The 24,758-nt window shown below is 42.4% G+C and overlaps 2 protein-coding genes across 2 annotated transcripts; both read right to left on the reverse strand.

The window, feature by feature from the left end:
- Window positions 1–6,286: 6,286 nt before the first annotated feature.
- LOC106598867 (homeobox protein six1b) lies at window positions 6,287–9,447 on the reverse strand. Its single transcript, XM_014189887.2, has 2 exons — window positions 8,632–9,447; window positions 6,287–7,714 (listed from the first exon to the last, which is right to left on the reverse strand). Exons 1-2 carry the CDS (start codon window positions 9,189–9,191, stop codon window positions 7,420–7,422), a joined length of 855 nt encoding a protein of 284 aa, XP_014045362.2. The 5' UTR covers window positions 9,192–9,447; the 3' UTR covers window positions 6,287–7,419.
- Window positions 9,448–15,359: 5,912 nt separating this feature from the next.
- LOC106598809 (homeobox protein SIX4) lies at window positions 15,360–24,138 on the reverse strand. The gene is made up of 3 exons (XM_014189823.2): window positions 23,258–24,138; window positions 18,926–19,611; window positions 15,360–17,950 (listed from the first exon to the last, which is right to left on the reverse strand). Exons 1-3 carry the CDS (start codon window positions 23,983–23,985, stop codon window positions 17,316–17,318), a joined length of 2,049 nt encoding a protein of 682 aa, XP_014045298.1. The 5' UTR covers window positions 23,986–24,138; the 3' UTR covers window positions 15,360–17,315.
- Window positions 24,139–24,758: the final 620 nt, after the last annotated feature.

The raw sequence follows: 24,758 nt of genomic DNA on the forward strand, positions 1-24,758 counted from the left end.
CTGGTGAGTATGCAGACCATGGAAGAACTGGGACATTTTCAGCTTCCAGGAATTGTGTACAGGCGCTTGCGACATGGGGCCGCGCATTATCATGCTGAAACATGAGGTGGCACGACAATGGGCCTCAGGATCTCGTCACAGGATCTCTGTGCATTCACATTACATCAATAAAATGCAATTGTGTTAGTTGTCCGTAGCTCATGCCAACGTCACCATGGGGCGCAGTGATCACAATGTTGACATCAGCAAACTGCTCGCACACACGACACCATACACGTGTTCTGTGGTTGTGAGGCCGGTTCTCTAAAACGACGTGGTAGAGAAATTAACATTAACTTCTCTGGCAGCAGCTCTGGTAGACATTCCTGTAGTTACTATGCCAACTGCACGCTCCCTCAAAACTTGAGACATCTGTGGCAATGTGTTGTGTGACAAAACTGCACATTTTACAAAGGCCTTTTATTGTCCCCAGCACAAGGTGCACCTGTGTAATCATCATGAAGTTTAATCAGCTTCTTGATGTGCCACATCTGTCAGTTGGATGAATTATCTTGGCAAAGGATAAATGCTCCCTAACAGGGATGTAAACAAATTTGTGCACAAAATGTTTGATAAATAAGCTTTTTGTGCTTATGGAACATTTCTGGGATCTTTTATTTCAGCTCATGAAACATGGGACCAACACTTTACATGTTGCGTTTATATTTTTGTTTTGTGTAATACTGACAAAAATGTGGTAAAGCAATTTACTTTTTGTCCTCAATACAAAGTGTTATGTTTGCGGCAAATCCAATACAACACATTACTGAGTACCACTCTCCATGTTTTCAAGCATAGTGGTGGCTGCATCAGTTTATGGGTATGCTTGTAATTGTTAAGGAATGGGGAGTTTTTCAGGATAAAAAATAAACGGAATGGAGCTAAGCACAGGCAAAATCCTAGAGGAAAGCCTAGTTCAGTCTGCTTTCCACCAGACACTGGGAGATGAATTCCCCTTTCAGCAGGATAATAACCTAAAACACAAGGCCAAATCTACACTGGAGTTGCTTACCAAGAAGACAGTGAATGTTCCTGAGTGGCCGAGTTACAGTTATGACTTAAATCTACATGGAAATCTATGGCAAGACCTGAAAATGGTTGTCTGGAAATGGTCAACAACCAATTTGACAGAGCTTGAAGGATTTTGAAATAAATAAATGGGCAAATGTTGCACAAGTCAGGTGTGGAAAGTGCTTAGAGACTTACCCAGAAACACTCACTCATCGCTGCCAAAGGTGCTTCTACAAAGTATTGACTCAGGGGTGTTTAATTTCTGTAAATTTGATATTTCTGTGCTTCATTTCCAATAAATTTGCTAACATTTCTAAAAACATATTTTCACCTTGTCATTATGGGGTATTGTATGTATATGGGTGACACAAATATTTAATACATTTTGAATTCAGGCTGTAACACAATTGTTTTTTGAATAAGTGAACGGTTATGAGTACTGTCTGGAAGCACTAGTATTTCATTTGTATTTATCTTTTTTTTTTACCAATGTTAGAATTCTTCTTCCACTTTGACATTACAGAGTATTTTGTGTAGATCGTTGACAAAATAAATGACAATTAAATACATTTTAAATCCCCTTTGTATCACAACAAAATGTGGAAAAAGTAAAGGGGTGAATACTTTCGGAAGGCACTGTATATCATACTTTATATGTTTATACTTTACAAACATACATTTTCATTATGTAGTTCTCAAAATCTGCAGTATATGACCCAGTTTAAAATATATAGGTTTACCAAACGGTTAAGTTATTATCAATTAAGAGCAGTCTGATTAAGTAATAGTCAAATGTATTTTAACAAATGAGAAGACAATCATATCAAAAGTAATGTGAGCATTGCATTGTAAAACACCATCACTTTATATGACCATGTATTGCATTATAAAACATGCATTTCTAGATGAAACACTGATTAAGTTTGAGGAAAAATAGTCTTTGTGATTGTGTGTTGTACTTAGAGTAGTCAATTGAAAATGTGCTTAGGGTTTTGAAACAACTGCCTTTTTGATGATTTGGTTTGAGTTTTATACCAAGCATTGTGAAAATGTACTACATACTTGTGAAAATTGCACCACAGCGATTGAAAAAGACTGTAACTAGAGCATAACCAGTGAACCTCTTCTGAATGACGAGCCTCAGAGGCATTCCCACAAGAGAGGCTTGCTCGAAATATAGGATAGGGCAGAAATGGGATGTTTATTTTCCTTAGTGCACGTGTATCTGTGGCATAGGGGTCCTGTGTCTAAAGTGCTGTTAGTTTTGTTTCTGCAAAGAGTTTATAGCAATTCCCATCCCCCTCCTTATCCTTTTCCTTCCCTCTCCCTTTTGATATTATTTTCTTTCCTGTCTCTAGTTTTTGCTATTTTCTCTGAATCTTTCTCTCTCTTGCACTTCCTCTCACTCTTCACCTTTTCCTTAGTTTTTGCGCTCTGTTTCTGTCCCTCATTCTCTCTCTCTGTCATTCTCCCTCTCTCTCTCCCTCCTTCTCTCTCTGTCCCTCCTGCTCCCTCTCTCCCTCTATCATCTGCAGGCTAAAATAGCCTGAACAGATTTCTCTGTGCCTTTTGTCCCTGCTCAGGGAGACGTTTGGCACACAGAGGATCGTGTTACAACTTTCATTTCCTGAAATATTTTTTTGAGAACCAAACAAGGGTATTTTATCCTGTACTGGAGTATGGGGATGAGAGGTGAGGGGAGCGGGGAGCGGGATGGAAGTTCAATTTCTGGGACCTGTCACTCTCATGTCACCAAACAAACACAAACTACATTTAGACCCAGGATCTGGAGGGAGGAAGCAGTGTGGTTTGTGGCTCGAGGGGGGGATGCACTTGAGCTGTTTATGAACCACTGGGGTAGGTGAGGTGATGGCCCATGGGACAATGGGGTATATTTAATTATCCCATATCCCATACCACTTCCTCCTGTTGTGTCTGCCTGTGCCCCAACACCCCTGGGACCACTGCATATAGCCAGGTAACATTGGCTGGCCTGGATTTCCTTGTCCCATCACGCTCTAGCGACTCCTTGTGGTGGGCTGGTTGCCTGCAAGCTGACTTCGGGTGCCTGCAAGTTGACTCCGGTTGCCAGCTGGACAGTGTTTCCTCCGACACGTTGGTGCGGTTGGCTTCTGGGTTAAGCGAGCAGTGTCAAGAAGCAGTGTGGCTTGGCAGGGTCATGTTTCGGAGGACACATGGCTCTTGACTTTTGCCTCTCCCGAGTCCGTAGGGGAGTGGCAGCGATGGGACTAGACTGTAACTACCAATTGGGGACAAAAAGGGGTAAAAGTACAACAACAAAAAAGATCTAGATATCGCTTTTCCTGCTAAGCTCCTAAAATACCGATATCTGATCTTCTGAAACCAGGACAAGCTTTGTCTTTGTAAGGGTCGGTTACATGAGCCCGGGCCTTCCAGGCATATTTCTCTTCACAAGCCTCCTTCAAATGCATCACAATCGAGTTGCATCTTGTCCATCACCTTATATATTGGAAAATATATAAAAATTCCCATTCGTTGTCTCCTCTACATGACGCCCTTCATTTGACACACATGTTATCTTCCACCCTAATAGCTTGGGACCGTCAGGAGTCTGTGCTCCTCCTTGTCTTTGAACTCTGGGTCATGCATCACTCAGCATAGTGGGAGATAGAGATAAATATTTCTTTCGCCAACGCTACTTGGAGCTTCCTGTTGTACCAGAGGCTTCCTGCTTGACCACTTGTCTGAGAGGAGACTGTCCATGGAGTTCGCTGTTTACAATGAACAACACACTCCCAATATTTACAAAGACACACTACAGAGAACAGCTGTTCAAAGGTGTATAGCACTGTATTATAGCACACGCTCTCTCTCTCTCTCTCTTGCACACACACAGTCTGCCTCTTGGGCAAGCCAGGCTGGAGCGTTGTCAGATCCATGCATCATTGGTAAGGAAATCTCCCCACAACCCCGCCACCCTGCCCCTGTCCCCGTCCCTGCGGCAGACCTGAAAAGATCCTTTTGTCCATCATCACCCCTCTTCTACCTCCACCTCCCCATGCCCACACCCCTCATACAGCCCGTGGTTATGGATACCTGGGATTGTCTCACACAATGTTCCCATGTGGGGGTAAGGCTACCTGCAGGCACTAGACCTGAGAAAGTCAGCCCGAGACCAAGTTCCTTACCTTTTGCTTTGTCCTCATTGTAGATGGATCATTTTACTCACTCTGAGTGCTTACCAAAATCGACATACCAGAACCCTCTCCCACGCTTTAGAACAGACTGCGGCCTTTCATTTACTCTCTATATGTTTATTTACACCCAAAAAGGTCTTTCCTGTCATTGATTTAACGCCACTGCAAGTCATATCCATGAAAAACAAAATGCCCTTCTGACGACTCTGTTGTCCATTAGCAGCTGCTCTTACTGGCACTAGTCAGCTCACAGTGGACCTGATGGCGCATCACATTCAGCTCTAATGAAGGAGCCCAGTGCCTGAGGCGTAGGCCTATTCCTCCTACACATGCTGCACTGCTGCACCATGGCTCCACTTGTGGAACTGAAAGGAGGAATTCTCTGTGTGCCAGATAGAGTAGACTCACATGTGTGTATCCATGTATGTGTGTATCCATGTATGTGTGTATCCATGTATGTGTGTATCCATGTATGTGTGTATCCATGTATGTGTGTATCCATGTATGTGTGAATCCATGTATGTGTGTATCCATGTATGTGTGTATCCATGTATGTGTGTATCCATGTATGTGTGTATCCATGTATGTGTGTATCCATGTTAACTGTCCAGTGTGAACGCACCGTGTTCGGTTGGGATCCGAAGTGCGGAATTCAGGCGTGATTAAAAGCCTTGTTGGAGTTTCCGCAAGGGATTGAATTCATATTCTATTTCCACCCCTGTAGAGGTGACATTGATGGCTTAATTCCTGTATGGCACATAGTAATCTCCTGTGTGTCCATCCTTTACCAGACATATTGTCGCTAGATTAACTGGCACATTCACTTTGGTGCCTTTGTTATTGGCTGTTAGCCAATCAGGCTATATTTTTTTCTCTGCTTGCAGTCACATGGGAGATTTCTTGCAAATTTGGTCTAAAGAGTCTATTTTGTAAATCAAAGGTGTTCTGCACATTATTTGTGAGTGGGAGGCAGAGTGCAGAAAATTCCTAACCTACATTTGAGTCCCTGGCACTTTTTTGAGACAGACTTGTTTATGTGTCTCCTGTAAATCAAATACATTGGGGTTGATCAAATAACAGGTTCCTGCTTTATTTAGAGTTCAAATGAGGTCCAAATGTTCCTGCATATTAGATTCAAAGGATATATTTATATACAGGGAATCCCAAGGCATAACTAGTTTCAAGTTGATTTTAGTAGTATGGTAGCTGTAGGGCTAGTATAACATATTATTAGAAAACTATTCAAAATGTAACAACCGCATCACTTAAAAATATGAAATGCACGCTGTAAATAGTAAATATTCACTGCACTGTATTTGGTAGTCATGGTAGGTTGGTGGTCATGATAGGTTAAGAAACAGTCCCAAATGACAACCGCCTCTGGGATGCAGACTGCCCCAGGCCAGGGTTCCTCGTGCTATAGCCGGGCATAGCCCTGCAATCTTGGCAATCAGGATCTAATGCTAGCAGCAACTGGTTCAGATTAGGCCCAGGAAATCCTCCGTGCTCTCTGTTCAAAACAATTTACCCTGACATGAGCCGAAGGGGTAGGGGGGCAGAGGAGTTGTCCTCTGTTACCAGAAACTTTTGGAGTGCAAGTGAGACATTTTTCAAAATATGACGCAGATATTTGGCCCATAAAGTACGCTATAAATGTTATTGTCCTTTGAGGATTGTTCTACAGCCTAACGCGGCTGTAGACCCTATACAAATCAGTCTTGCATTTGCCTATTCGATATATTCGAATAACAATGATTGCAACAGCAATGATTCATATTATTACAGTAGTGTTATTATTTGTATATTGTTTGTATTATTCTAAGACAATTGTGGTAATATGCTAATAACTCAAATAAGAAGCCGATTAGGCTACTGTTGTTATTATTGTTGTTGGTGATGGTGGTTTTATCATTGAGCTTTCAATTCCCATCATTATTATAGGATAGTTAGCCTAAAACATGAGTGATAACAGGGTTCAATACTAATTGTATTGTAATTCTAAAAGTTGTGCATGATGTTGAACAAGGATGAAGGAGGAAGTATTTAAAAAACATAAATCAATTTCTAGGTTTATTTGTTCTTCGTAGTAGACTACAGATTAATGTAAAATCACGCCTTCCGCAGATGGTGTTGCTTTTCCGTGGCCCAGAACCGACAGAACAAACACTTGGAGAGAGCAAAGTAAACACCGCAACGCAGACGTAATGATCCGCAGCGCTCACGGAGCACGGGCGAGAACCAGGCTTCTTCGCCTTGGGCAAAACATGGCTTTAAATATCATCGACAAAACTACTACTCTGTTGTGCATACCTCGTGGTCCTTTTTTTTATCGAATTAAAACATTTTGGGGCCCACATTTACAGTTCCCAATCCGGATGTTTTGTTGTTATTCTGACTTGATCATGTTTTGAGTTTCAACACCATTGACATATCTGAAATCCCACGTTGGGTGAAAATTAAAGCAACAATTTCAAGGAAAGACTAAATATGTCCATTTTGTCTGGAGAGTTAAACAGAGAACTTTGACCGTGGTTTCTATCCATCCAAATAGGGACATAGAGGCCTAAGAAACTAAATGTGCTTTTCGAATACACCCTGCCCAAAAGTTGAACAGATATTTTGTATTGTTTGCTATCATGGACGTGCGTAAAATGTAGATGGATCAATGCTATACCAAGGAAGAAAACCTGACCAAAATGTTTTGGTTTATTATAGCCTATATTTGTTCTGCCCTACATATCTTTGAGGGATGAATATAGGCTATGATATAATGCTATTTATTTTATTGACTGGACATACAAATAATACACATTAAACAAATTGACGTCTCTTTTTGTTTTATTGGAAACTAATAGGATTTTAATGAATACGTCGCTTCTTAGTTTCCATAGCAGGAGGTTGCTATAAATTTTATCTGAACAAAAAAATATCATAAATTAAGCAAAAGGGCAGTCCAGTTTAAGTGTCTCGTTGACTTAAGAGTTCGTAAAAGGGGGTTTGATTGTATTTTCACGGGAAGGAGGGTACCTCCTAAGTCAGGATAAGCGCATAAAATAATTGCGTTATAGTTCTAACCAAATTTAACGACAGACAGAGGTCAGTCTAGTTATAAGGTACCATAGTGTAATTTCATATATGTACTCAAGCTGGTAGAGTTATCAGTCTTTTCAAAGATAGTATCAGTTTGCCTTTAGGAGCCTAGATCCACAAGGCTCGATGTTAGAGGTCCCAGCAACGAGTCTTGGAGTTGGTGCGGGTGTCCGTGCATTCCATGCACCGGCTGTGCGCCACCGAGACCCGTCATAGGGTAAGAGGAGACACCGGGGTGACTCATATTTCCCTGGAGCAAAAGCACAGAGTTCTGATCAGGGCTTTGTGGTGGAGAGAACTCATCTTCCGAGCTGGACATGAGCGACTTGCCGCCGTCGAGGGGAGACAGCTGGTTCTGTTTGTTGTTGCCGGAGTTGTTGTTTTCGCTGTTTTCTCTGAGAAGGGAAGATATGTAAAAACTTTAGAAATATAAATGTTTATAGCATACTATCATACCACTTTGAGGACTATAAAGATTTGAACACAAAAAGAAACAAGTCAACATTTAGCCCAACCAATTCCTAACACTCGTATTGTCGTGTAACTATTTGAACTATGCAAAAGTTGAGTACTGTCATCATTGGTTTGTTGCATGATTTCGTGGTGGTGATTTTTGGTTGTGAATAAACAATCTTGGACCCAGGTTTACAGAATCGATAGGCCAAATACAAGCTAGACATTTCAATTATAAGCCAAGAACAAGCCAATCCAAAATTGGTTTAAACTTTAGGATAATGCAATTAAAAATATATTCAATCCGTTTTTATTATTTTGACATTTCAATTGCAAAAGGAAACTTTTGGTCCCACGCAATACTTTTAATTATTGCATTAGAATAATATCTTGTATCGTACTGATTCCATATCTTGACCACTGAAACCGTGACCTGTAGCTCCAGTTGGACATGTAACACTGTCTAAATAGCTGTAACTTATTCTGATGTCAGAAATATTTACAACACTATCGAAATTAGAAGGATACAGTCAATAGTCTGTCATTGGTTCCATTTCAAACGTATGTTGGCCATAGGTTTTTGTTTTGGGGTATCACACTAAATGTTTGAAATGTAAGTTACAGTGGTGAATTGTAATTTCAAATTGTTAAACCACTTTAGTATAAATGTATTGTAATATTAGTTGGTCCTTCTAAAAATCAGCATAAGGGCATGTCACTTTAAATAAATTAGTTGGGAATTTATTCAACAAAATTCCAACTCTGGTAAATTACGTATGTGATTATGTTTAGTTTATTCTTTCCTACTATTAATCCTACTATGGCAACATTTGATTGTACTTTTTTGGTCAAAACATACCTTTCTTTAGCTTCTGCGGCTCTGTCTCTCTGGCGTCTGTTTTTGAACCAGTTGCTGACCTGCGTAGTAGTCAGTCCCGTGGCCTCGGCCAGCTCCCTTTTCTCTCGCGGGGAGGGATAGGGGTTATGCGTGTACCACTCTCTAAGAACACCCCTGGACTTCTCCTTAAAGCAATAGCTGGTCTCCTCGCCGTCCCAGATCGTGCGGGGCAAAGGAAATTTCCTTCTTACCCTATACTTCCCCACCGCTCCAAGCGGTCGGCCGCGCAATTTCTCCGCCTCCACGTAGTGCGCTTTCAGCCACAGCTGCTGCAGCTTGGGATGGTTGTGCGGGGAAAACTGGTGGCTCTCCAGGATCTTATAGAGCTCTCTGAAGTTCCCTCGGTGGAAGGCGACCACCGCCTTTGCTTTCAGTACACTTTCATTCTTGTGGAGGTGGTCACAAGCTGGGAGAGACCAGAGAAAACGACCGAGCCTCTCCAGGTTACCTCCTTGTTGCAGGACCTCGCAGACGCAGGCGACTTGCTCCTGGGTAAACCCAAACGAAGGTAGTATTGACATGATGTCGGGTCTCAATCCCCAGCCCAACGCCGATATCCAGAGGAATGCTGTTTTTCTGTCTATATATTCTTCACTGGTTTGTTATTGTGTTCCAGAACCCAGTGCAATCCGGCGTCCGGACAATATCCACTCCACCCCTGATGCGCACGGGAGATTCGGATGTTGATTGTTGGGACAATTTGTTCCTGTTGGAGATATGTCAGGCTTAAAGAGAGCGCTGCGCGATTCGTTGATTGGCTCTCCCACTGCCCTATACCCTGGCAGCCGAGCAGAACTGGGCTTGCGGCTCCGTTTCCTCCCTGGAGGGAGTACGTCAGGGACTGAAATTGGAGCCCCCCACCCCATACTCCTCTCCAGCGTTAGCTGAGGGAGCAAAGGTACCTACATGCTAATCAATTATTTCAGACTTCTTAAAGAGCATTTTTATCATTCTCTTCATGCAGGACCTCCCATGTTTTTGGAAAGTTCCAGACAAGGCTTGAAGTGAAGTACAAGAGATCGATGAATATATCTGAAGTAATTTATTGCATCACCATGCATTATTAATTATTGTCACCGATAAACCCCCTCATCTTGCCACCGAGTTAATAGCACGTAGATTGTGTATTTCTCTCCTATTTTTCATAGTCTATTAATTATCAAGTAGTGTATTTTATGAGGTGATATAATTTAATAACTTCCTATGATAGTTATACGTGCCATTACGTAGGAGTGCCTGCCAAAAAGGTTGGTGCTTTTAGACAGGAAAGAAACGTTAAGAAACGTGCAGGTATAGAGAATTTGTAAGGCTTCTATGTCAATATTGCATGATGGTCTATTGATGAAAGATATATGCACAGGCTTTATATTGTGGAATAGTGGCCTGACACGTGTAGGATATTTTATGCCTTATATTTGATTGGTGTGACTCCTCTTTACGCATGTGCACCATAGACTACCCGATGTGTTAACTTATCTATGGACATTTCCATTGATATTATTGTTATTATGTTGTTTTTTTATGTTATTTTTTTGCAGCTTGTTTAATTCTTTCAATTTCCAAAATCCTTGCCTAAACCATTAGCCATACATTGAATCATTTTGATGTTCAGTTATATCTGTTTTTTCGATTTTTTTTTCGTTTCAATTTGCGTCAGTACATTTTAGGCTACTAATTGTACTGCATTAGTTGTTCATTTATTATGGTGTGAAATCTTTATATTTCTACGAAATGATGTACATTTTTATTCCGGCCTCCCTAAGGTTATTTCCCTGGAGATAAATCGTCTCTCCACTGCTGTCCTCAATGTTGTGGCGTGAAACATAAAACCTATCCATTAGTAAATGAGTTCTGTGAGTCACGGGCTCTTGGTCGTTGAGTCGTTGTTTTGAAGGATAGATCAAATTTCTTTATCTTTCCCAGGATTTGCAACTTGACTCTCCGGCAACACGTTGAGAAGTAGACACCGGAAAGGAGCATTTCTAGGGCAGCCAATATTATTTCCAATATTATTTATTCTGTCCGTTAGGCCTACATCTTTAAACCAATATCTGATTTTACATATGAAATATAGGTCTCGGGTTAAAGGTTATAGGTAATTTACTGTTAACATATTTGGTGTTCTACACACCACTAGGCCTACCAGCTATAAGGGTTTCATCGAGCGTTGGTTTAATACATTTCTGTGGTTTTAGACACGTGAAAAAAACCAACCTCGTGCTTGGATGAGAGGCGAATCTAAAATATCCAGATTCTTCTGTTTGAAAATAATGGCCTATACCATAAAGATTATAAAATTGATTTAGGGGCACTTTTGTAGATGGAACTTCCATGATAAAAGCAAATGAACGAGGGTATGCAATAAATGAAGTGTAAGACCCAACCATTTACTGAGATTATTATGATCTCAACATAACTGCCTCCTGATGAATTCATGGCCAATAATGTATAATTGCTCGACCTATTCCCAGTTGTATTGCTTATAAAGGAAAACAACATCAAACGAGCATCCAAAGTATAGCCTAAAACTGCCTTAGAGATGTGCATTCTGTCATGCAAATGAGAATATACAAGAAGTTAAGAAATACGTTGAGGTAGGCTATCGAAAACGAAGGCCCCATCATTCAGTGAATAAAAGGTGCATATTACGCGGTTGGCCGGTCGGTCCTCGACATTAGGCGGAGGCCTATGGGGTTCGCTCCGCTCAGTTCTCTAAACCCTAGCGCTCCAGCAAATGAGCTGTCTTATGGGCCGCTCTCAGGTTTCTCTAATATCTCTACCACATTGCGCCGCGCCTCCTCCTTTAACCCGAGAAGCCAGGGGGACGTGCCCAATCTTAGTTCAGGTCGTGATTATTTCAAGATGTGGACTCCCCTCCACTGCCCCCGGGCAACGATGACGATTGGCGACGTCTCTGCTACTGCACACAACGTCGGTGGATGGAAAATGAGAGGGAGAAAGAAAAACAATCCACAAATACATACCGAGAAAGCACTTCATAAAAACGTCCCCATATCTCATATCAAACCGTCTATATGTGGCGTTTTGTGACTGAAGCTTTTTCTTTATAAAAAGGAGGAGAGAGTAAAATTGTGAAAGTCCAGCAAGGCCGGGTTCACACAAGCAAGCAGATGGTTTTCGCTTAATCAAACTGCTATTTCAGCTGTTGACTGGAACAATGCTGATACTGTTCAAATTGGCTGAAACATTTGGAATGTAGTCTATGTAGTCCATGGCTTTCCTTAATATATCTAGCCTACTTGGATAAATCTAAATAATTCGAGACATAGCCCAGGCCTAATAATTCATTGCTGTAAAACTTTTTTTAATTAAAAGGTGCTATAATATTTGACACCCCGTATAATTCGTTGCATCGGCCTATATATCTTCAAACTATGCAAAGTATGCTGCAAACATTTTCAAACAGAAATGAGTGCAGTTAGGCAACATCAAGTCTGGCTTAGATTACTATATATTTATAACCCTAATGTTGTTGTGTCTGTATAAATACAATTTTAGGATTTATTTTGCAGAATCTTTTGATAATTTAATTCACTCACTTGAGACGAAGTATAGGATATGTGATTATTAATTACCACAATAGGACTTTTTTCTCTACTATTAGTTTGAATTGGCCTATAGGCCCTGCCCAGACCTACATTTTTGTTGTAAAACATACAAGCCTATTCATCACTTTAAGTGCAATACTCCGAATTGGTTGCTTTCTCAAAACACAACTGTTGACATGAGTGAGTTAAATGAAATTGGAGCCGCAATTATCAGCTTAACAGAGTTTCCTGTCATGTTAGAAAATTAGCCTTGTATAAGAGCACTGCGGTCACCTCCCATCAAAATCATTACGGCTCACTTTCCTCGCAGGGCCACCTCATAGGCTACAAAAGGCTATATAGCAGGTTAGTAAACAAACTTTGGTCCTGATGTTGTTAAACGATAATTCGATTAAGAGGCTTTACCGTAGCGTTCTATGTAATAAAACAACCACAGTCTTCTGAAATGTGTTGTCCTCATTTTCTAAACCACTTGACCATTGGTTTCAGACAATGTGTAGGTTACTGGTAGGGAGGGGGCGCCAGTTTATAAACAACAAACCCATGACGTTATGCACAGATCGAGATTTGATATTCACAATGCGTAAAACGGACCCTCCAATTAGTTAGGCTATTTGGAGAGAATATTTAGTGTTCATATTTTTATGTACTAAATGAAGTTTACCATTATCTTTAAAGGCCTATGAGTGTTGGTAACACAACTAATAAAACATCTATAGTAAACATTGATTGGGCAGGTGACATTTGGCATGGCGGAAAAGAGCTGTCATGTTTTTATTGCTTTCAGACAAAGTCAAACTCCTTAATAGTCATAAGGAGTTTGACTTTTAATAGTCATAAGGAGTTTGACTCTTATTTGCGTCGCTCCTGTTACAGAGTGGTGTGTTTCTATTGGAAATACAATTTCACCAGTGTGGTGTGGCGATGATGCGGACTCCCAGCTGTTGCCTCTCTCGCAACATATCCCATTTCAGTGGACAACAACACCCCAACATGTGTGCGTGCACCGGTGCGCGTGTGCGTGTGTGTGTGAGGAGGGGGAGAGATATAGATATGGGTGGAAACACACTGGCATGTGTAGTGCACGTTTGGACCGTTTTTACGCATATGTTACACGTTGCGGTTATAGTGCAGAACCGAGCATTAAATTGCCCCAGGTCGCACCTCTCCTTTTATTTTTCGTTGTGGATGGAGGACTGAACATGTGCAGATATTTTCTCACGCCTGATAACAACTCAATTATCTGATGTCGAAGTCAAATATTGCGTTGTGGTTTTGATGGCGAAAACAACTAAGCCTATAAACTAACCTCAGTCGTTCCCAGTGGATTTTAGGCACACACACATCTCACATTGTAAACGCCATAGAGTGCGCGTTTAAACATCAATTTATAATTGTACATATATTTGCTAACTTTAGGTTCATTTATTTACCTTTCACTTTCGGAACCCCACAAATGAATCTCCGTGGGTAAAGCATTGCTGGTGGGTCTTTTGGAGCAGCGCAGCACCCAGCGACCCCTGGCCTCTCATTAGTGGGACGTGGAGCAGCGGAGTACCGCGCTCCCCAGGTCATGTTACATATGGCTTGCAGTCTGCTGCGCCGCATTAAATGTCAGCTTTGAAACCATCCAAGAGATCAGAGGTCACCGTTTTTAATAAGGCCTCGGTTTTGGGGGGGTCCCTTCTTTTACTGCTCGCCCGCGCATGTTTTACAGTGCACGTTTTAAATTGCGGACAAAATTATACATATTACTTGTTCCACTTTTTGGTAACATTATTATGTGGTTGGATTGGTGTATTTGATGGTGAACGATAGCCTGCAGGACACAGCTCATGTATAAAGTGTGTTATTTTAAAAGTGACATATCTATAAGTGACTTTCTAAACTTTTTTCCCCTAAATATGCATTACATTCATCTATTAAGGTTGCCTTGTAGGCTATACTGTAATACAAATAATGTAGAAATATTGCAAACAGATGTTCTTCAAAATAGTGTTTAGTCTTCCTTTAAAAGGACTGACTGTGCTGTTCATTTTCTTCTAATCTACAGGCACAATAAAAAGGGGAAATTTGAAGCTTTCTGGGGCCCACACCCCATGAGACCAAGAGAACATTGGCTCCCTTTTCCAATCAGACTTTGTTCAGGGCTTCAACAAAGCCGTTTCACCCTCTTCAATATTACAGGAGGCATCACCTGATACCTAACAATCAGCTAATCCAATGCCAATGGCAACGAAGTCACCAGTGCACAGGTAACCATACACCAGTTACCTGCCTCTCCCTCTCCTTTTTCTCCCCTACTCTCCCCCTCTCTCTCCATTGAGTGAGCGGAGACAAACACCTTCTGTTTATTTGGGTCATCCGTATAGAACCCATACAAATTATCTACGAAGAGGATAAGACCTGAAGTCCAGTCTCAAAACCACTATACATTCTCCATCTACCTATCCACCCATGCATCCATTCCTCCGCCCCTTCTCCCCCCTTTATCTTAACCAGCCTTACTTGGGAGCCGGCGGAGTGAATCAGAATTGGGTGGAAGATCATTAAAAATCCCCCAAAGCCATGTGAGCAGTTCAGGATTTCTCTGTACAGACACACAGTGCCTGTGAGTGACAACACTTCTGACTCATTCATCCATATGTGGATCAGCTGAGTGAGCCAGGGAGAGCTTGCTCTGGGTTATCCCAGGGAGAGGGCCCATGGACAGGACTGTGTGGAGCTATGGACCCCCCACCCCTATGAGCAGTACCTCTGGAAATCTCATTGCTGTTTATTTGAATTACAGCGGCTGAGATGAGAATAGGAGGGTTAATGAACACCAGGTTGCCAGGCATGTGCAAATGATCACTGCAGGTTTGCAGAGCGCAGTTCTAGGCTTGTTGGATCAGGGCATGCCTGTTATACCCCCATCCTCGCAGAGGTTGGCTTTTTAAGCCTTTTAAATATATAGAAGACGTATGCTTCCTGTCTGGAGAATTTAGGTCCACTGTAGACATAACATTAAACACAAACGCAACTCACATGTTTAATTAAGAAGTAATCTAGAAATTATTTAGTCATGGTAAAGGAGCCAAATGAACACTTTTTTCATGACAAAAACTAGTAACAGTTTCATATTTTTATAAATATAAACTTTTAATGCAGTATGGAGATTTAGAAAAATACATTCACATCATTTCAGATTACAAACATACAGTTCAAGCTAAAATAAAAAACAATCTGTTTTACCATATGCCTATGGCTTATTTTTGGTATATGACATCAGAGCATGTAGACAAAGTTGTTCTGTAATGTAATCTTTATGTCAGTTTGCAGTCTGTTCATAGCTCTACTCTGAGTGAGGGTTTAGGTCATGGAACCTGACAAAGGAAAATGTACTGGCAAGTCTCTATGTACATGGATCTTTGTCTTAATGTCTTACTGTTATGTGTAAATGACATCTGTTGGTCATGCGGTTGAGATGGGGTATTATGGTTTTGTGTTGTGTGTCTGTGTGGAGTTCATGTCTTCAGTTGTGAAGTGCTCCACATACATTTGTTGATGTATGAGGCCCACTTACTCCCTACCTCAACACCATAGGAGATGTCTGGCTTATGCACCTATCTGATAATACCAGAAAATGACCCAAAGTGGAATAGCTTTATCTGAAAACCATGGAAGTTTTGCATGTGTCTCGCTCTGCACCTATGCATCAATCATAGAGTGTAGAGAACTTGCTAGTCACACTCAATCGTATTTAGAAAATAACAATTCAAAGTAAAAGGCACTATTAACCAGGACATTGTAATATTCTTAACTCAGTTTGCCATGCAAAGGGACACAATAGAAATCCCTCTTCATATAAAACACTTCGGACTGCATGTGGTTCTTCTCCCTCAAACACAATGCTCCCCTTCCAGTTTCTCATACAAACACACAAACAGGCACACCAGTCAATCATATAAATGTCTTTGCATCTTACTGTGTAGACAAATATAACTGATGCATATTTTCACAGAGACAGTTTGGGAGACATTTCAAAATGAATGATGGGACGTACTGTTGCCAAAATGAACAAACAGCATATAGTGGTCTTACTACGTTCAAATAGATAGAGACTGTTTCACAACCCCTTTATAACCTCGCCCCGTCTCCAATAATGGATGAAGCTTGAAATATGTTTTCACAGTATAGACTTGCTATGGTTTGATCAGTCCAGAGGGAAAGGTAGGTTCTTTGAAGCTACAATCTTCTGTTATAGTGTTTTGATGCTAGTGCAAATTAGGAGAGGTCAGTGCAGACTGACATTCTACGGGGCAGAAAGGCACATTCATTTCTTCTTAAGTCCCTCGAACAGAAACCATGCCATAAATATGATGAATCATCCTCAGCCCACATGATATGTAACAAATGATGAATGGAGGATGGTAGACTTGAATGATTTTCTGAGAATTTGAAGAGGACTAAATTGCATAAATCAGCAACTGCTGTGCACAGTGATGGTCCTGTTATTCATGTGTGGTTTTCAGTGTGGTTTTATGTGTGGTTTTCAGTGTGGTTTTATGTGTGGTTTTCAGTGTGGTTTTATGTGTGGTTTTCAGTGCAGCAGTTGTAGTGGTTTAGTGAACATTTTCACAGAGACGCTCCCCTCCCCCTACTAAAGGACCTTTTTGAGTTGACCCAGATGACGCATTTAGTTTGGAGGAACATCCTGGTCACATGACCAGGGCCATTCCAACACCTGCTTCTGTGGATCAAGTCCACTCAATGGGAAGTAGCAGGTGTTGTATATAAAAAATGCACACTTAGAATGTGGTTCATATGCATGCAAGGGACTTCTAGTTCTGACTTTTTGTGAGGCATAGAGGAATCGGGGGTTTTAAAATAATTCATTAGGATGACTTCATGGTGCCAATCCAAGGGGTTTGTATCTGAATAGAGTGCATTGTAAGGTAAAATGAACACAACATTAGCAAATAATTTAACACTTAGAAGAAATGAATGGTAAAAAAACACACAAAAAAGTAAAAATATTCACCACATCACTGCTTGGGCAGATATGAGTGCTTATGAAACGTCATAGGTTACAGGTTAAAGGTCAGCCATATCCTCGTCCATCTGCACTGTCTGTAATTTGGCCAGCTCCTTCTCCTCTCCCGGCTCCATCTCCTCACACATGACCCGTACCATCTCATTCACCCCATCGCCACTAGCGTCCACCTTACTCTCTGACACAGACATGTAGTTGTTGTTCATGCCAGGGCCCAGGATGTGTGAGGAGGGGACAGGCTGTGGGTTGTGGCCCCTGAGGTACTCCCCAGACTGGAGGTGGTGGACGTTCGGGTCTGTTTGGGCCATCAGAGGGGTGCTGACGGTGAGGGTGGTGTAGACCTCAGGCTCTAGACTGGAGGAGCTGTCCATGGTTATGTCAGAGGAGGGGGTGGGGCCCTGGCTAGAAGGGACCTCCTCTGAGTTTAGGGGGGCTGAGGAGTAACTGAGCTGCCCACTGGGGTCCAGGTGAAGGCCATGGTGGTAAGAGTACACCCCACCACCCCCGCCTCCCTCCAGGGGCTCCTTCTTGATGGAGGTCTGTCCAGCGTTGCCCATGCTGTACAGCACCGTGCTGGGGTGCATGGGGGCCATGGCCAGCTTGTCCTGATGGTGCTGGTGGTGGTAGGAGTCCTCACTGGAAGAACTGACTGCTACATTGTTCACTTGGATTGTACCTGGGATAATCAAATGACAGGGCATTATACATCTTATACTCCTTACAAACAGTACTTTATACCCTTATCTCTGAACCACTATAACCCACTCCTACTCGACACGACTAACATAGTCTTCCAAATCTCTGGCTTCACTCTTACTGTACTGTTGCTGTATGTTCTCAACTTCCATCAGAAATCCATCAGAAATCTCTGCTGTGTGTCTCTCACACCTGGGTTTTGAAGCTGGCCCTGTGGGACCCAGGGGAGTTGTATTGATGTAAAAACCTGCTATGGGCCAACAAAAAGGCTTTTTTTTCCTTTCCATTTTCCTTTTCTGTTGTCCTGGTATGAAATCTCTGCTTTTTGTCAAAGTAAGTGCTGTAATGACTCTCTCCTCGTTAGTAGGTTGTTCAGCCCTGTAACTGTCTGAAACAGATTCTCCTCCTCTCTCCCCTGAGATCAGGAGTGTGCAGTGATGAGGACTGATGATGACTTCAGAACCTGTGTTCCATTCATCTCTATCATTTTCCAGGACCACCATATATCGCCACACAAGATAATGGAGTGTGTGTGTGTGTCTGGCATTTGTGTCGAGCCCCAACTCATTGCAGTGCAGTAACAAGTCTCTGGCCTCAGACCCAAAGTCAGGAAGACCAAATGCTAAGGCAGCTTAGACATATTGAAGGCATAACAGAGCTGATGACTACACCCATTGCTATTTCAACCCAGGACTCATTCCCTTTATTGAATAAGAAGAAAGGGATTTGGTTGCAATATTTGTTATATTTGAAAGGTTAGGGTCAACTACCACCATATTCTTGTAAATGCACAGATAATGTATCTTTCATTAGCAATGAAGAAGACATTAAATCCTAAAATACTCTAAACAATAATGATTTCTCACCAATAACCGTTATCGGCAAAACTTCAATGTGGGTTTTAAGTTTTCAATGTAGCTGACGCAGAACTGACAACCAGTTAAAGTCAACCCACCTTGTGAGAGTGCTGAGGAGGAGGAGCCAGAGGGGAGCTGCAGAGGAGGAAGACCTACATTGCTGTTGAGCAGAGATGCCCCGTTGCCGTCAGATATGCCGCTGTGCACATGGACCTGACTGTAACCGCCCAGCTGGAGCGCCCCTGAGGACGAACTGAACGTGAGGACGGACGAGCCGGCATTTTGAGCTGCCATGCTGTAAACCCCCTCCAGTTTCACCTCTGCCCCGTTCACACAGCCGGAGTAGGAGGCGTAGTCCACACTGGAGCTGCCCAGCCCCTTCTCCTGGCCTGCCTGCATCTGCATGTCCACACCAGAGCCCCCCATTAGGACCCCCCCAGAGAGCCGCTGGGGGTTGAAGGCCAGGGGCTGGACACCCAGGTTGAGCCCGTTGAACAGGATGTTGCTGGGGGCCTGGAGGTAAGACGAGCCACCGTTATGGAAGACAGTGGAGGGGTTACTGGTCACTAGGTTCCCATTAAAGAGAACCCCACTGCTGGATCCAGGGGGCATCTTGATGTCCCCAATCTGTTTGATTACCAACCCACTGTCCAGAGACCCTGTCTGCAGGGGGAGGGGCCCATGGGTCATCGCCCCGTCAGATGAATTGGAGAGGGGGAGTGGAGAGAGCTCTTCCTGTCCTTTACTAGACTCATCCTCTGTGCTGTGGTTGCCATCAGACTCACTGTGGGAAAAAAGCCAGAGAGAAGGGACAGTGAGATATAGAAAGAAGCTCAGGGACTGTCTACACTTTTGATAGATTTGAATGATAGAATTGTGTGAGGCAGAATAGAGGTCAGAGAAGTAAGTTGTTCTACTAGTTTGACTTACAGTATGTTGCTGTCATTTGTGAGCGCAGAGGTGGAGTTTTACTATTGACAGAGTGAGTGAGACAGAGATTTTGAAACCAAGATAATCATAGGCAGACCTGTGAGAATGATGAGAAAGTGGGTGTGCGTTTCTCACTCAGTGGTAGTGTGTGTGTGTGTGTGTGTGTGTGTGTGTGTGTGTGTGTGTGTGTGTGTGTGTGTGTGTGTGTGTGTGTGTGTGTGTGTGTGTGTGTGTGTGTGTGTAACATTGCATAAATTAATAAAATATTGCATCACTCACTACTAAGGAATAAACTGTCATTGCCTGTAAACAGAAGGCTACAGAAGGTAGTGCATACGGCCCAGTACATCACTGGGACCAAGCTCCCTGCCATCCAGGACCTCTATACCAGGCGGTGTCAGAGGAAGGCCCTAAAAATGGTCAATGACTCCAGCCACCCAAGTCATAGACTATTCTCTCTGCTACCTCATGGTAAGCAGTACCGATGCGCCAAGTCTGGAACCATTAGGACCCTGAACAGCTTCTACCCTCAAGCCATAAGACTGCTAAATATACTGAACAAAAATATAAACGCAACATGCAACAATTTCAAAGATGTTGCTGAGTTACAGTTCATTTAAGTAAATCAGTCAATTGAACTAAATTCATTAAGCCCGAACTATGGATTTCACATGACTGGACAGGGGCATTAGGCCCACCAACTTGGGAGCCAGGCCAACCCACTGGGGAGCCAGGCCCAGCCAATCAGAATGAGTTTTTTCCCACAAAAGGGCTTTATTACACACAGAAATACTCCCCCACTTCCCCCCCAACGATTCCGCAGGTGAAGAAACCCGGATGTGGAGGTCCTGGTCTGGCGTTGTTACACGTGGTCTGCGGTTGTGAGGCCGGTTGGACATACTGCCAAATTCTGTAAAACGATGTTGGAGGCGGCTTATGGTAGAGAAATTAACATTAAATTATCTGGCGAAAGCTCTGGTAGGCATTCCTGCAGTCAGCCTGCCCATTGTACACTCCCTCAAGACTTGAGACATCTGTGGCATTATGTTGTGTGACAAAACTGCACATTTTAGTGGCCTTTTATTGTCCCCAGCACAAGGTGCTACTGTGTAATGACTATGCTGTTTAATCAGCTTCTTGATATGCCACACCTGTCAGATAGATGGATTATCTTGGCAAAGGAGAAATGCTCACTAACAGGGATGTAAAGAAATTTGTGCACAAACTTTGAGAGAAATAAGCTGCCTTTGTGTATAGACAATTCTGGGATCTTTTATTTCAGCTAATAAACCATGGGACCAACACTTTACATGTTGTGTTTATATTTTTGTTCAGTGTAGTTACCCAAATAGCTACCAGGACTATCTGCATTCACCCTTTTTGCACTAACTCTTTTGACTCATCACATACACTGCTGCTACTGTTGATTATCTATCCTGTTGCCTAGTCACTTTACCCCTACCTATATGTACATGTCTACCTCAAGTACATAATACCCCCACACATCGACTCAGTACCGGTACCCTGTGTATATAGCCAAGTTACTCATAGTGTATTTATTCTTTGTGTTATTATTTTTCCATTTTTCTCTCTGCATTGTTGGGAAAGGCTGTAAGTAAGCATTTTTACTGTTAGTCTACACCTGATGTTTACAAAGCATGTGACAAATAACATTTGAATTGTTTTTGATTTGAACATGCAAAATACCTTATTATTTGCATACTAAGAAATGTGGCTGATTTGTCAATGCAACTTAATCCATACCTCAACTGTCTTAGCCAATTGAAATAGTGATACAACCTCAAGCACGAGTACATATATTTTCTAGAATCTTTGTGGGCATAACAACAGAGGTGAACAATAGAGATCTCACAAACATTGCTTCAAAGAGGTGTAGTGACTACCAAAAGTTTTACCCCGTGGAGAATAAACTTAATTATAGCCCTCCTTTATTTATACTCCTTCAGGACCTAGTAGGCTTATACGACAATACAACCAACAGTGGACCTACCATTTGGTGCAATAAATTCCAGGGTGACAAATGTCAGCGGTCGCAGCGTGATAACACAAATGGTCAAATACATTTATTTGTAATTTGGTGGTGATTGGCATATGTTTTGGTTTATTTTTTTCTTTGCATAACTTCACCTTTTAAGTTTTGTAATGTCAGGAAAATATTAAGAAATTGAACAATGGCATTTCCAACTGTATTTTTCATCATGAGTGACTGACTGAAACAGCTGCATTTCCCTCGCTACAAAAAAACACTCGCTCTCTGAAATAAAGAACCTCATTGACTCTGGCAAACTTCTGCTTCATCGTCCTGAGGCCTGCAAGCCAGTTATTGAAGAAGGATAGCTTATTCCTCTTCTCCATAAATTAACTTAATAACTATGGCTTATAATCACTTATTTTGTCACTCAAAGGACAATCATTTTCAGTCATTAGTAATATAATTATTGGCCTCCACATACTGGAATAAAGTGGATTGCAAACACAAAAAACGTCCTTCAAGCAAAAATGCCTTTGAGCTGTTTATGACGTAATCTTTCTGGAAGTGTGTGTGTGTGCGTGCGTATGTGCGTGTGTATGTGTGTGTGTGTGTGTGTGTGTGCTTCAATTGCTTTGGCAATGTTAACATATGTTTCCCATGCCAATAAATCCCTTGAATTGAATTGAGAGAGAGAGAGAGAGCGAGAGAAAGAAGTCACCTCCACCAGGTGCGCGCGAGCTTTGTTCACAAAGAAAACCTAAAAAGAAGGGAAGATATCTGCCTGTGGGTGGGGGTTTTCAAACGAAACGCTGAAGGGAGGTTTTCTGATTACCCTCGGCTTAAAAGGAAAAGTAAACAGCTAAAGTGATTTATGTGGTATTCAGTTGGTTTTGAACACACACAGGTGAGGTATTCAGTTGGTTTTGAACACACACGCACGCACGCACGCACACACACACACACACACACACACACACACACACACACACACACACACACACACACACACACACTGTCAGGAGACTATATAATTGTTTCATACTTATAGGCTAAATCTATAAAACAACTCATTTATAACAGCATTATAACACCATTTAGACTATAAAAGTTATATTCGGAATATAGCAGGCTAATGTTAGACTGGTATCCATGTTCTTAGCGCCTGAACACGCAAAAGTAACCCGATCTGGATGGCAACAGCCTCATATTTCAAAACATTAGCGGCGTGTTTGCTACTTGGCACACTTTTTCGTTTCGGAATTACTCTATCTAATGTTAATTATTTACGCTGTCAACTCACACACCAAGCTCTATGGGCGATTACCATGCAATAGCCAGAGGCAGTCATGTGTGTGTATGATATAAGGCAAGCCAGTTCGACCTTGCCAGCAATAATCTCAAGAAGTATTCCTGGTAATAGATGTACAATTTAAATGTCCCATTACGCACACTGTGCCATTTGCGTAAAATCAAGCAATCAACGGATACTTTATTTGTTCTTTCTCACCTTTTTGATTGTGCTTCGGATGGGTTTCTGTCCCTCTGTCTCCTGTTTTTGAACCAGTTGCTGACCTGCGTCAAAGAGAGTCCCGTGATTTTAGCGAGGTTTCTTTTCTCGGCTGGAGAGGGGTATCTATTCTGCTTGTAGAGATCCTTCAGCGCGTTGCGGGACCTCTCTTTGAAGCAGTATACTGTCTCTTCCCCGTCCCAGATAGTCCGGGGGAGTGGGTACTTTCTCCGCAGGCGATATTTATCCACGGCGCCCAGGGGTCTCCCACGCGCTTTCTCTGCCTCGGTGTACCGTGCCTTGTACCAGAGGTCTTGCAGCGAGGAGTGGTTGGACGGACTGAAGCTGTGGTTCTCCAAAATACTGTAGAGCTCCTGGTACCGAGCCTGATGAAAAGCGACAAGAGCTTGAGCTTTCAGGATGCTTTCGTTGCCGCGTAGCAGGTCACTCTGTGGCAAGGACCATAAAAACCTGGCCAGCCGGTCCACATTGCCTCCCTGCTGCAGAGCCTCGCAGACGCACGCCACTTGCTCCGGGGAGAATGCCAGGGAAGAAGTCGCGCTCACCAGAAGTTCACTGTGGACCGCATCAGTGTTCGAAGTTGTGCGCTCCATAGACAACTCCGCGGTATCGAGCGCCAGAAGCTTGATACACTCTCGCCTGTCCGTCTTCACATTTTCCTTCTGAATGTCATTTGAAATTGTGACTTCTCCTGAAGAAGAAGACATTTTTCAAGCCTTTCCTGGTAAGTCACTCCTCCCTGGTTCCGGCAAGCCTTCAGCCGATCAGGTTACCCCTCGCCATGCGAATGCGATCGAATATCTGGCAGCAGCTGTAAGTGGATAGCGCTCCCCTTTCGTTCCAACGTGACTTTTACTCTGCGGGAACTGTAGCAAGAGGGCATTGGGGTCTGTCTGCAGGAGAGCCACCCGATTGGCTACGAAGGGCTCCGCCAGGGAGGAGCGACCTCGACCCAGAGACGAATGTTTGGTTTGCAGCTGTCACTCAAACATGACGTACAGTTTTTCAGAGGCTTACCTGTACAAGGTGAATGTGTTGGGGATTTTGATATGGGAGCGGAAAAGACTCTCCATATTGTCTGCATCATGGCATATTATTTTTTGATTGTACCAACTGAGCTGTGCGATAATGGACTGCTCCTTTTAGCTAAATTAAATCATTGGTGATATGCGTACAGCAGCCTACTCTTTATAGCCTACATTATACATTCAACTCCAACATCGATTCATATAAAAAAGCAAACTAATGAAAGTTCCTTATGCGTTAGCTCAGTTAATGGAAATTAACTGATAGGATATATAGGATTCATAATGCAACAATAATATATAGCTGATGCAAATACCTGTTACTATTAGGCTCTGATTATTAGACTATTATTGTTAACAATGTTTTTTGCTGATTACTATAGTGAGTTTCTCATGTTTTCAAATAGGTTATCTAACAGGCTATCAGATGAAAATGCATAATTTCAGTTTAAAAA

The sequence above is a fragment of the Salmo salar genome, chromosome ssa01, assembly GCF_905237065.1.
Source record: "Salmo salar chromosome ssa01, Ssal_v3.1, whole genome shotgun sequence".
Lineage (NCBI taxonomy): Eukaryota > Metazoa > Chordata > Actinopteri > Salmoniformes > Salmonidae > Salmo > Salmo salar.